This window comes from Ornithodoros turicata, chromosome 7 (genome assembly GCF_037126465.1).
Source record: "Ornithodoros turicata isolate Travis chromosome 7, ASM3712646v1, whole genome shotgun sequence".
Classification (NCBI taxonomy): Eukaryota; Metazoa; Arthropoda; class Arachnida; order Ixodida; family Argasidae; genus Ornithodoros; species Ornithodoros turicata.
The window spans coordinates 51,118,975-51,131,379 of record NC_088207.1 but is presented as its reverse complement, the minus strand read 5'-3'; the positions used below and the strand labels follow the sequence as shown (position 1 = coordinate 51,131,379).

Here is a 12,405-nt window from a genome sequence, read left to right as displayed (position 1 = left end):
AAAGACACGGCCCACACACACACCTGGCCCAGATAACAATGGCTCCCGGCGCGTGCCAGACCCGTGGGTCGGTATAGAAGCGTCGTCTGCTCCGAGTCTGCTACCGTCGTGTATGCCAATGGCCGAGGGTTTACGCAAAAGAACAAATATGCATGGGTGACGGGAGATCGCAGCTGGTTAGAAGAGGACGGAAGCGAGCTTTCTTTCTTTCTCTCTTTCTTTATTTCGGGGTGGTTCCCTCGATCGGGTGTTCGGATCTTCTTGGTTGAGCTTGGTGACGCGAAGCCTGCTGTGGTCGATTGGAAATATGCTAGTCGTCGAAAAAGCAAGACACCGGGAAGTGCGCTAACCATTGCGCTACGCTGGCAGTCGATCCTTGTCGACGACTGCCATACACTCTTAAAAATGAACTTCACCGCATAGCATGCTCGTAGCCAACCATCATCTCGAATGATATCGTTATCTTCCCAGATTTGTTGAAAACGAGAGGCGTACGCCCTTTCTGTGATACTTATGCTGTTCATAATTGTCACAAAAAAGGCGTACGCCCCCAGTTTTCAACAAATCAGGGCAGATAACGATATCATTCGAGATGATGGTTGGTTAGGAGCGTGCTATGCGGTGAAGTTCATTTTTAAGAGTCTATTACAATCGTTCATGTTCTCCGGCACCGCTAGGCCTGGTGTTGCACTCTCAGAACAGAACTTACCGCATAGCACGTTGTCCGCCAACCGTTACCGCTTCTGATTCGAAGAGGGAGAGGGAGGGTACGCCTTTTCGTAGCAATTTGGATATATGATAATTGCTACAAAAGGCGTACGCCTCTCTCTCTCTCTCTCTCTTCAAATCAGAAGCAATAGCCCTATTATTTGTGGCAGTGGTTGACGGACAACGTGCTATGCGGTGAAGTTTTCTTCTGAGAGTATGGCGAGCCCTTTCACCATCACTGTTAAAACAGAACTTCACCACATAGCACGCTCCTAGCCAACCACCATTCCGAATGATATCATTCTGTGCATTGATTTGTTGAAAATGAGAGGAGGCGCCTATCTGGGACAGATTATCTTGTCCCAGATAGGCGCCTCCCCCCCCCCCTGTTTTGAACAAATCATGACACAGAATGATATCATTTGGTATGATGGTTGGTTAGGAGCGTGCTATGTGGTGAAGTTCTGTTTTAACAGTGCACCACCACGATCTCTTCTGAGAGTGTGTGTTTGTCAGTTTGTGTGTTCCAGTCTCAGAGCAGTTACTTCCATCCTGCTTTTCCTGTATAGTAGACGAGTCCAGAATTTTTCGAATCCGAATTCATGGAAGGTTCTGCGAACCCACGAATCTTTCGAATCCTTCCTTAAAGAAAGAGTTTAAAGAGCTAGGGGAAAAACACTTCTACGGAAAAGTGTTTTGAAGCAGAATTTGATATCTTTGTAGAATGAAAACCAAATTAAATAACAGTTCACTTTCACGAGAAAACATACCCATATACTTCTTCTTAAATGTAATTTGTTTAAAACTCTCGAATCTGAATTACATTTCCATAAAACTAAGAAACAATCAAAAGCAAAACCATGTTACTTTTAAACTTGTAATGTAGGAGTTCCTGACTGAACTCTTTCAGTCCAGAGCAATGTAAACAAACAAACAAACAAGAAAACACAGCTGAAAGTTTTAAATTAATGCAGATTTTTGTTCAAAAACACCAGAATTCTCACCCGCTCAGGGTCTAGCCTACTGCGTTTTCTTTTTTTTTTTTTTTTTGTCAGTTACGACACCCGATGTGCTGAAGAGTCCTTCTGACATTACTGTCGATAGGGGTGTGATCAGGAACTTTTTAGGTCAATCATGCTTTCATCGGATTCCGAAGGCGCCAAGTTCAAAAAGAAACAAACAAACGTGATTGGGGGATTCGAAATATTCGATTCGCAGTTTTGGCCACTAGGATTCGAGGATTCGCGAATTCGGTTGGCCCATCCCTACTGTATAGTAACAGCGTAGAAACATTGCGAGGTTATGGAGGTGAACGATAAATATGGAGGGGCATCTCGAGATGATACGCAGGTGCGGTGAAGTGATCCACAAGTATTGTAAGCGTGGTTTGATTGCTGTCCAGGTGGACGTTCAAGTGGGAAAAGCCTTCAGTGTCTTATCTCCGGCAGCGTTTATCGGGAGCACTGGTATTCAAAAAACTCTTAGAAGACTAAGTTTCTAGAGAGGTGTTTTTGTTTGTTTGTTTGTTTGCTTGCTTGCTTGCTTGCGTGATCGAGCGTCGCGCAAAGCACGTCTATCGTTGCCATCTACTAGCGAAGTGCTGTAAGAGCGATGGTAAATGTCCCTCATCGTTCCTCAACGAAGTGAATGGAGCCGATAACGATTAACATGAGAGAACTGATGTTCTGAGGCTGTAACAACGTAGAAGGGACAGTCACATACAAGGCCTCAAGTTGCCTTCAGTTCTCTCACGTTTATCATTTGCCACTTGAGTCGATCCATGTCGTGTGTGTATGGGTGTGCAAAAATGTAAGAGTGAAAGGAGGATGAGTGAGAGAGAGTGACTGGTTTGTCCCTTCAGATGACGCACCCTGGAAGTCGCTGAGAAGGCGTGTTAGCTTAGCTCAATTGGTAGAGCCCTGGACCGGTAATCCAGAAGATGTGGGTTCGAGTCCTACAGCTGGCTAACCTTTTCAGTGACTTTCATCTTTCACCGACTAACGAGTTTTAGCAGATCGGAGGAATACGGTATACGACGAAAGAGGAGTCAAATCCAAATACAATCCAATCCAAATCCAATGCAACCAAATCCAAGCTCAGGAATGTGATGTCAGCCACTTCAAAGAAGTTATGCGATAGGGTTATCCTATCACCTTTCCGGAACCGTTATCGTGTACAACTCTTTAATGCGCGGAACGGGTTTTGTTTTGAATCCGAAAGAAAAGAAAAGAAAAAAACTCACGAGAGTATACTTGAACGGCAACCTTCCACAAAATGTCCGTTCTGTGAATTCACAGTAATCGACCTTTCTAGAAGGTGTCACACCTGTTGATGCTCACAAATGAGGCCGTGATGATGATGATGATGACGACGATTCATCACGCCGTAGCTCGAAGAGGCATCGCCCCCACCGCCCTTGAATGGTTGCCACGCGCGCGAGACGGACCACCTGGTCCTGGTATCTAGAACGCTGACTTTCCTTTCTTTCAATACCTTCGCATCATTACACCCTCCCACCTTTCCGTTCAACCTATAAAAGTTCGTCTTAGCTTCCCCGAAGGTTAGCGGATGTGGTTGCGATAGACTAAAAAAGAACGCTAATGTACGCCTAGTATTTTTCATTTTATTATTTTTTTTTTAAAAAGAACGGTAGACAGCTCGCACGTGTCTCTGTGACGTCACGCGCGTGCCAGCAGATGCGGCAACGCGCAGCATGCCGGGAAGTGAGGCAGATGCGGATGCATTTATTCTCTGGTCCGTAGCCGCGTGACAATGGGAGCCAGCTATATGCTGGATGTACATACGGTACCTTTTGTCATCCTTCCCTCGCGCTTTTACGCGGTTTCTCCTCTCCCTCGGTTTAAGCACCGCCTAGCGGATGGGGCGGCAGATGGTGAATTAAATGAACAAAAATGAAAACAAGGAGTTTTCTCTCCCGATCCGGTGGCATCAGTTGTGTGAATGATGGTTGATCTATCGTCATTCGTATACAGGCAGCAATATGCTTGGCTATGCCAGTCGGTCGATCGGGGTGGGTGGATGTACGACTGACATCTGGCAGTGTGTGCGTGTGGCTGTAATGACGGCAGCGCGACAATATCTGCGTACACGTGAACCCATATAATAATACGTATGTGGACCTTTGTGCGTGCGTCGATCGTTCCCCTTTTCATGCATGATGATTGGTTGCATGTATCGGGATAACGCCACTAAGGCCCTTTTCACGATATTGGCAGGCACACCACCACAGATAAAATGACATAAATACAGGCAAGGTATATGGTTGATAAATTCCGCAGTAGAGAGGCCTGAGCATGGGCGAACACGGACCCTTCCACAACTTGCACAAAGTCACTTGTATCCATCCCTATACCCGAGTGCTGTAAACTGAGGAGAAATTACTGCTTTCAGTTACCTAGATTGCCATTACTACTTCCTATTTTAGTCCCCTGACTACCAAATGTACTCCCCAGCACTGCAAATAGGCCATAAACTCCACGCATTTAATCCCGCAAGGAACTAATGGCTGTGGCAATTCAACTTTTTCCACTCGGAGAAAAGAATGACTATGGCAGCACTGCTCTGAGGAATATATGAGGACATCTGAAGATTAAGTCCGTCGAACATGAAAGCAATCGAGAAAAAAAAACAGTAATGGAACAAAGACGAAGAAGCTCACCTCGTCTTCCTCTTCATCGTTTAATCCACAAAACAGAGTGGAACCCTTTTTTCCTAGAGTGTAGATCAGGAGACATGCACCCCATTCAAGAGTGTGGTTAGCCACACTGGTTATACATTACACATCAAACACGAACATTCCCTTACCAAAGAGGCATTGGAGCGCGCGAACTTTAAACATAACGATAACGATCGCTACGTGAAAGTTGATCGAGGCCCCGCTGTGTAACGACAGTAGGGCATCGTTCTGTATGGGCGCGGCTTGCCCCCTAGTACCCTCGGGCATGTGCAATTCATTGTAATTCAACGCCACGCGCAGCTGAACCAAATTAGCTTACTCCTGCACTAGTTATCATGTTGAAGTTGCCACCAGGATGCAGCCACATGTGTCCCCTTTCAACAACCGCACCATATTTGATAGCGTATAACGCCGTTATATCAATAAAACGTGCGTACACCCCTCTTTGCGTTCTTGATGGATGGCAGCCGTCGCCGGTATACCCGCAAAGCAGTTCAAGGCCACGCGCAGTCCCGGGATGCAATGAATCAATCCGCCAAATCTAGCAGAGACGCGCTCAATACATCTTTATCGTGTCGTCTGCGTCGATATACAGGTGAAAGCAAAATCAGCTGGGTTCCCCGTTCCTCTTCGTTCACCCTCTAATTGGAGGCAGTTGCAGCTGAAAGTGGCACGGCAACGTACGACGCGTGCCGGGGCACGTGGATGCTACCATTTATTAACGACGGACGTTGGATTATTTATTTTATTTATTTATTTTTAAAGGGGGCCATCAACGGCCAGTGAAACAATGCCAAGACAGGTGGAGCAGCCGTTGGTAAGACGGTTCGCTGCTTCGAGAAAGTCGCTGAACTCTTGCTTGCAGGTGTTCAAGCCGGGGAGCCGTGGACAGGAATTCAGATCACCGGGTTTTGTACTGCCTTGTGTTTAGAGCTACACTCTGAGACAACGTAAGAGCTGCAGTCACGGAGGTATATTTCTTCCGGTGGATGATGTAGTCCGATGATGGTGGTGGTGATGATGATGATTTAGGTGGATGATGTGGTGGATTACGGCCGAAAGGTCGCGGGGCAGTATTGCTTGCAGTACTGGTCCTGGAAAGATTTTTTTTCCAAAGTCCGCACCAGTGTACAAGCAACAGCTTGAAGCTTGCAGGCGCACTGTGTTTTGACTCGGAGGCATCAGGCTTCCGTCTAGGCCAATCGCAAACGTCTTTAGATATCTTGGCGCCAATTACCTGTAAGAGTCGAAGTATAGTCTTGGGAATTTGGACAAGATTGTGCAAGCGGATTTCTTGAGGGCGTATCTTTCTGTGTAACTTTAACAGCGACAACTAGGTTGCCAGTAGCCTTCTTGTTCTTTTTTCGCTAAAATTGCGAGTGTGTCGCGCCAACAAATACGATGCAGGCAGACCATAAGAGCATCTCGTATCTGGTAACATGGTTCTCATTCATGTACCGAACGTATAACGTACATCGCTATAACTACGCATATTTTTTTTGCTGTACAAACTCATGCATGAATAAGTCACAGATCGCTTGTCCCGGCGCAGCTTCGTGACACCATCAGGCCGTGTAGCGAAAGAAAAATGCATTTGTTGTTTAGAAGCCTTTTGAGAAACGAACCCTGCAACTCTACCGCGATCTTATGCGTCCGTTCACCACCCACCATTCAGGGACCCAAACAGAAGACTCGAAGAGGGGAAAAAAATTACTCAGGAGGATAGCACACAACTATAAGAGCCATGAAGAAAAAAAAAAAAAAAACGAACGCAAGAAACTAGGCGTAACTAAGGTACGGAAGGGTGATTCGGCGCCATATGGGGTTCTCCTTTTTTTTTTAATTCGCCGAGATGTTTCATTGAGGATGCCTGCTGTTTTTATGTCTTCATTTGCATCGGGGTCAGATGGTAAGGTTAAGAGACGTCTTTTTGTATGTGTCCTCGGGTCAAGACTCGAAACGAATACCCGGTCACCTTTACTTTTTTTTTTTTTCTGTGAAAGTCATCACAGATACAATCATGTTAGTTCTGAGGCACCCTAGCGCAAGACATCTAATGTTTCGTCGCAGTAGTGTTCTTCGAAACGTTTATCATCCTAGCCACAATGATGGCCCGAATGAAGGTCATTGTTATCGTCATTTTCTCGTGCTTTTTATATGACGACCGCACCTGGTGCAACAGATGAAAATGTCCGCGTGAGACAAATCGTCATTAGAGACTTCACGAACGGTGTAGGGAGATGTGATGATGTTTGTGCATCTTTGCGACGCATGAAATTTTAAGATCTCGCCACGGATAGGTAGTATATCCTATTTTATTGGCATCTGAGTCTGACAACAGCCGTTCTACATTTAATCCTCATGTTTCTCCATTTAATTCCGAGAACACCCTGAGCGCGACTATATAGGCCTCGCGATAAGAAATTGCTTTTATCGCAAGCTGCAAGTCATATAGGTCGCTGAACCCGACTCCCTTATGAGATATTTTTTTCTCTCTCTCTTACAATCGAATGCGACGAATCATAAGTAACGATACTACCAGCCTGGAGGTGTGACTCCTATACCCCGTCTGTGATACGAAGAAGTATCGTTTTGTTACGCTGAAAGGGTGTCTATGCCGGAGGGATAGGAAAAAAAGCTGATATTCGTAGGGAACGCAGTCAACAATACCTTCGGCAACAATAGGCGGTCCAGGAATATATTTGCTGTTTATAATTCGAGTCCGATTCAACTGCCAAACCAGTTCCTACTTGTCTCCGATCTAGCACCCCTGTAGCACCCCTTTTGTGAATCCCAAGCAAGTTCTCCAATGTCCCCTGAGTCCCTGGAACAGGAGGAAAGACCTGATGGCTGCTGCCCGCCCTCCTCGAAGGAACGCCAGACATTCTACATTCGCTGCTTCCTTGACAAAAGGATTGGAAACATTTCAAAGGGCCACGCATCGTACGAATCGCTTTTTATTCATTGCGTGAAAGATTTCGATTTTTTGGGACTCGCTGGGGAATGCCGTGAAAGAATGGGAGAATTAGTCTCGCCGTTGGAAATGCATTCCCTCGGGCGTCCTTTCTAAAACGTTCCTGCGGCGTTTTGTTCTGCGGTCGCAAACCTGCTACAGTGATGGGGAGAAAGCATAACTGATGGAAGTGCGACGTCAAGTTGGGTGCGAAAGGGATCCGTGGGATAAATTTGTACAGTATTCGAATTCCCAACGTGCTCGGAATTTTGTGCCGAGCAAATCTCGGGGAGACCATTTGTCCGAGAAGCATTTGATTGTACACGTTTTATTCTTTTGTGACACAAGAGTGGCTTAAAAAGTCGGTTGTCGTTTTCTGGAAAGGTTTAGGGAACATGTCGAGACGTATGGCTTTCGTTTCTGTTATTGTTGGACACGCCGCTTTCGGAAGGGCTGCACCTATAGCACAGCTCGACCTATAGGACTTGCGCCTTGCTATGTATATTCTTTCGGGTGTACAACACAGGCAATAATTATGTCCATAATTCGTACCGAACGTAAGACAACTCTATAGCTTCACGTACATATATTAGAGAGTTTTAGTGTATCGTACGCTATCACCTTTGCGTACGTAGGGGATAGCGTAGTGGTTCTGCGCAGTGCGCGAAGCTCTCTTTATGTTTTGCGCGTGCGCATAACCACCAACGCTATTCCTTACGTACGCAAAGGCGATAGCGTACGATCCACTAAAACTCACTAATAATACCCCGCAGGAAGCCTAATCGTTCCGTACGTCCTACAGTCCGCTGGCGCCGGCCCGGTTGACGTGCATCTGGTGGGCTATCAATCACGTAAATACGCAGCAGTAGGAGTCATGCCTAAGCCATCGCTAAGTCCCCCCCCCCCCCCTTGTAGGGCAGTAATTAAGACGACGTCATCAGACACCTTGCGGTGGCGCCCAATCCCAGATGATATGGACGTGCTGCACTCAAGGCCGTGATATGCTAAGGGCATCATCTCCGAATTTCACGACAGATGGAAGTGGTTTTGGCGTCCCTATACGCGTAGCGGGACCGATGCCAGATGTCCGGACTTGCATGAACACCTCGACGAGTTTTCCAACTGGTTGTTGCACGTCCAGCCAGGTGGATCGCGTGTCATCCTGCACGCGTGCCGTTTTATCACTCGTTGTCTCCCGCTGTTGCTTCTGGTGCAACGTATAGCAAGAACACACTATTGAGCGGAACTGTGTGAAAGTTCAAGGTTCTTTTGGCGTTCTAAATTCGGATGAAAGTATTCGAACGCATTTGTGCAACTATTAAAGTTGCGAGAGTTTCGGAAGAGTATCTTGCGAGGATGTCATCAATAATTATACCTTAAGAAAATATGAAGGAGGTTTTGAGTCGCATTGCGGCATCTGGTGATAAAACGTGAAAATGCCTCTGACGATGAAACTCCCCATTCATCATCAAGTTGTTGTTGTTGTATATGAACAACATTCCGAGAAACTCACGGTTATGGTGCTAACTGTGGTGTTGACTACTAAGTACAAGTGACTATAAATGACAAAATATTTTTATCTTCCGATTCGTTGTCCACAAGCATGTGAAGCATGATTAAAAAAAGACAGGACTAGAGCGCCCCAAAATTCAAAGTTCAGTTGAACATGTTTGTTTGTTTGTAAGGAAAAAACAATGTTTATGTCATGCCATGATCACTTAATCTTCATTCATTTAGTGCTGTTGTTACTGTTGTTTATGACGGAGTAAATTTAGATGAAGCTCGTGGTGTAACATCATCTTATTTATTCTAGGCATTAACCTGTCCGATGACGATGATGATGTAAAAAAAGAACTACGTCGTATGTGTTGCGGCTACGACCCATCGTAACGCTGCAAATCTTATCGTATATTCATTCTCCCATCATCAGCAAAATTAAGAAAGCAGAGTGAGATCTCAAATAATTGGCTCGCATAGGTAGTACGTGACGCGGCGGCCGATAAACACACCGACGACGGACTGTTTCGGTTAGGCGATGTCGCCCGAGGAAACGGACAGGGGCGCTGCATCCGGTTTTCAAAAAGCAGACGGCCGGAAACTTTAAAGATGGCGGCGCACACATGTGCTCTTTTCTAGCGCCAAACGGAGCAGGTGTTCAAAAACTCGAATCTTCCTTTGTGCGCCGGCGGGAAATCTCGTCATTGGGCCTTTTAAAAATGACTGCCCTCCCCTGCCTTCCTCCCTCCCTCCTTCCGACCGACCTCCGGTGTGCCGTCTGCTACACAATGCTTTCTCTCGCGCTTTTTTTTTTATATTTTGCGGACCAACTTCTTTGAAAGTTTGAATCCGGGCCGACTGCGAGGCGCTTTTAAACAGGAACATGCCGAAACTGGTCTTGGCGTCGTGGTTTCATGTCTTGGGAGGTAGCTTGCGTCACTCTAGCTTGCGTCTGGGGTAGGTTAACCTTGACGAACTTAAATCCAGCTGCAACTAATAAATAAACGCAACTGCACTTTTGCAGATACGTTTCTGGCGTTCTAGATGTAAGTGGACATATACAAGCAGGTGGATACAAAATCAGAGGGTGTGAGAGAAGGAAAAGAAAGAGTGAGGATAGTATAGCAAAGTACGAAATCCAGTGTTGCAATAGTGCTGCGTCATTTATTTTTAACAAGTTTGACGTCAAATCTTGCTGGTTAAGTGACCTTGCAAGCTGTTCAATACTTGTCTAGTGTACCAAATCAACCATCATTCGTTTTCTTTTCCAATCGATTAATCAATCATCTTTTGTCTAATGTACCAAATCAATTCGTTATCGTTCTGCGGCAGAATATTACCAAGGCACAGCTGTGTGTGGTTTCAATGTCGTCAATTTGGGTAAGCATCAACATGTAGGAATCGCTTTCACGTCTGTGCTACTCCAAACGACAATGAAAAATTCTCTTCTCCATAGGGATCACACTATGTGACACGCAAAACATCCATGACGCACAGACTGTGAGGAAGAAAATTTCTGACGACAGTACGCTTCGAAAAACAAGCCTATGCGCGCGACCACGTGTTGCTGCACGACGCTGCAGTTATGAGACGGTCCCCATGCTTCACGCCATGTGCTCGGGAGTTTTAAAAATGGCGTCCGCGCGTCCTTCCTCCCTCTCCGAAACCTCCTTCCCTCTCCCCGTACCTGACGCCATATGGCTTTCTTTTTCTCAGGGGGTCGACCTCGAAGATACGACCTCACGGAGTTTGTGTATTTTTATACGTTGTAGCATTTCACCCATCACCGAGTAGTATGTTTTGCGGATGAGACTGCGTTTACCGTAGCGAACCCGGGTTGGCGAAGCGTGGATGAATTGCTGAAAGTTGACCATTGTCTTAGGTTATGGAACGCAGGTTCCAGAGAGCGTTAATACGTCCGTTTGTCTACCTAATTACAACTACTTTCGTAAAAGAAGCACCAACTACAGGTAGCGTAAGCGTCTCAAGCCCATAGCGCTGTACGCGCACATGTTTTAATCGGAGTGCTCAACGCTATTGGAGCAGTTGTGGGTTTCAAAGCGACGTGGCTCTCACTGAAAAGTCGCTCACAACTGCAAATATTTCATGGCCTGCAAGTCAACTCAGGCCATTCATCACAACTGAGAGGGGGAAATCAAAATACACGAGAAAAAACTTGCCTCCGCGTGCTCTTAAAGGTACAAGAAAACAAAAGGGCACAAGCGAGCTGGAACAATCAAAGAGCGGTGATGTCTCCCTGAGTCTGAAAAAATGTTACCGCTCTTCTAAAAGGTGTTCCCTTACAGCAATTAGAAGAAGGAAAAACAGCGACGATAACCAAACAGGCAGGCAATTCGTATCCGTTAGAAAAAGAAAAAAAAAAAAGGAAACTAGTTGAACTGGAGTTCGTCCCTCAGCGTGAATCAGACAGGGGAGGGGGTTTTCTGCACCGGAAATAGAAACAATAACCCGTAGTTTGGAAGACGCTAACCTGGGGCACGTGCCCCATTGGGGAAAAGAGGGCCAGTTGGGGCGGTGGGGACCCTCCGGAAGTTGACCAAACAGGCATCCCCCTCGCACCTTGTCATTCACTGGGAAGTACTACTACTACTACCTGGTTTTTGAGGATTACGCAGAAATATAAAATATACTACTCACATGTGACACCCCACTTCCTCTGGATTATGGTTGCGCAGCGTGGCGGCATTTCCGCCGCAAGCGACGCTTTTTTAAAAGACTGGGTATGGTATAGCTGGTTGGTTGGTTAGGGAGATGACAAAAGGTGATATGGATTCCTTTTTTTTTAAATGTCTTATCCGAAGTTGCGATATATCGTCCGGAGTCGGTTTCGTGAATCAGTGAGAAGATTCCGAAAGATTTATATATATTGCGGTTCAGATATCGATGTAGATCGTCGTCGTTTTAAGTGTTGAGAGAGGTCAGCCAGCGTTTGGCTTGCTACTCTTTAAAAGAAAGGTTCACTCGAACCAAAAAGAAAAATCACAGACACAGGGAAATGAAGATGGGAAGATATCCGGTATCTTTCCGCCGACTACTATAACCACTTACTTTACGGAACACTGGAGAACCATAATGTAAAAAACTGAGCCTGGGCACACAGAGGGACGACAGACTCAGGCTTTTACATTATGGAGTTCATCCACAGCCTAGCCTGCAGCGACGCCATTTTGTCACCATCTGTTAGTGTGTCGTCGCACGCACTTTGCCCGTGCTCATTCCTTACTCGTATACCCGCTGATACTGAAGCTGTTCAGATCGAATCTCTTTTTTCTCTGTTGCATACCACGTCATCTATTGGACTTATGGCCTAAAATAATTTTTCTTCTCCAGAATACAAGTTTGTCAGTTACGCTCCCTGCCTAGTGGCTACGGCCAGTGTAGCCGCAGCGATCCACGGCTTGGGCTGCAGTCTGGAATCCGAGTACACGCAAGAGGCGCTCGTCTCGTGCCTTCAAGCCATGACTGGCATTGAATCGGTAAGATTCCACTTACTGACATAACTATGTCCTCTATAGTATCGAAGTGTGTT

General features: G+C 46.1%; 1 protein-coding gene across 3 annotated transcripts in view; it reads left to right on the top strand.

The window, feature by feature from the left end:
* Positions 1–12,405, top strand: part of LOC135401476 (G1/S-specific cyclin-D3-like) — a 74,253-nt gene that overhangs the window by 59,161 nt on the left and 2,687 nt on the right. For all 3 annotated transcript variants that reach the window (XM_064633913.1, XM_064633911.1, XM_064633910.1), the window contains exon 4: positions 12,207–12,352. In XM_064633913.1, coding sequence (XP_064489983.1) covers positions 12,207–12,352 — 146 coding nt within the window. The remainder of the gene's footprint in view (positions 1–12,206; positions 12,353–12,405) is intronic.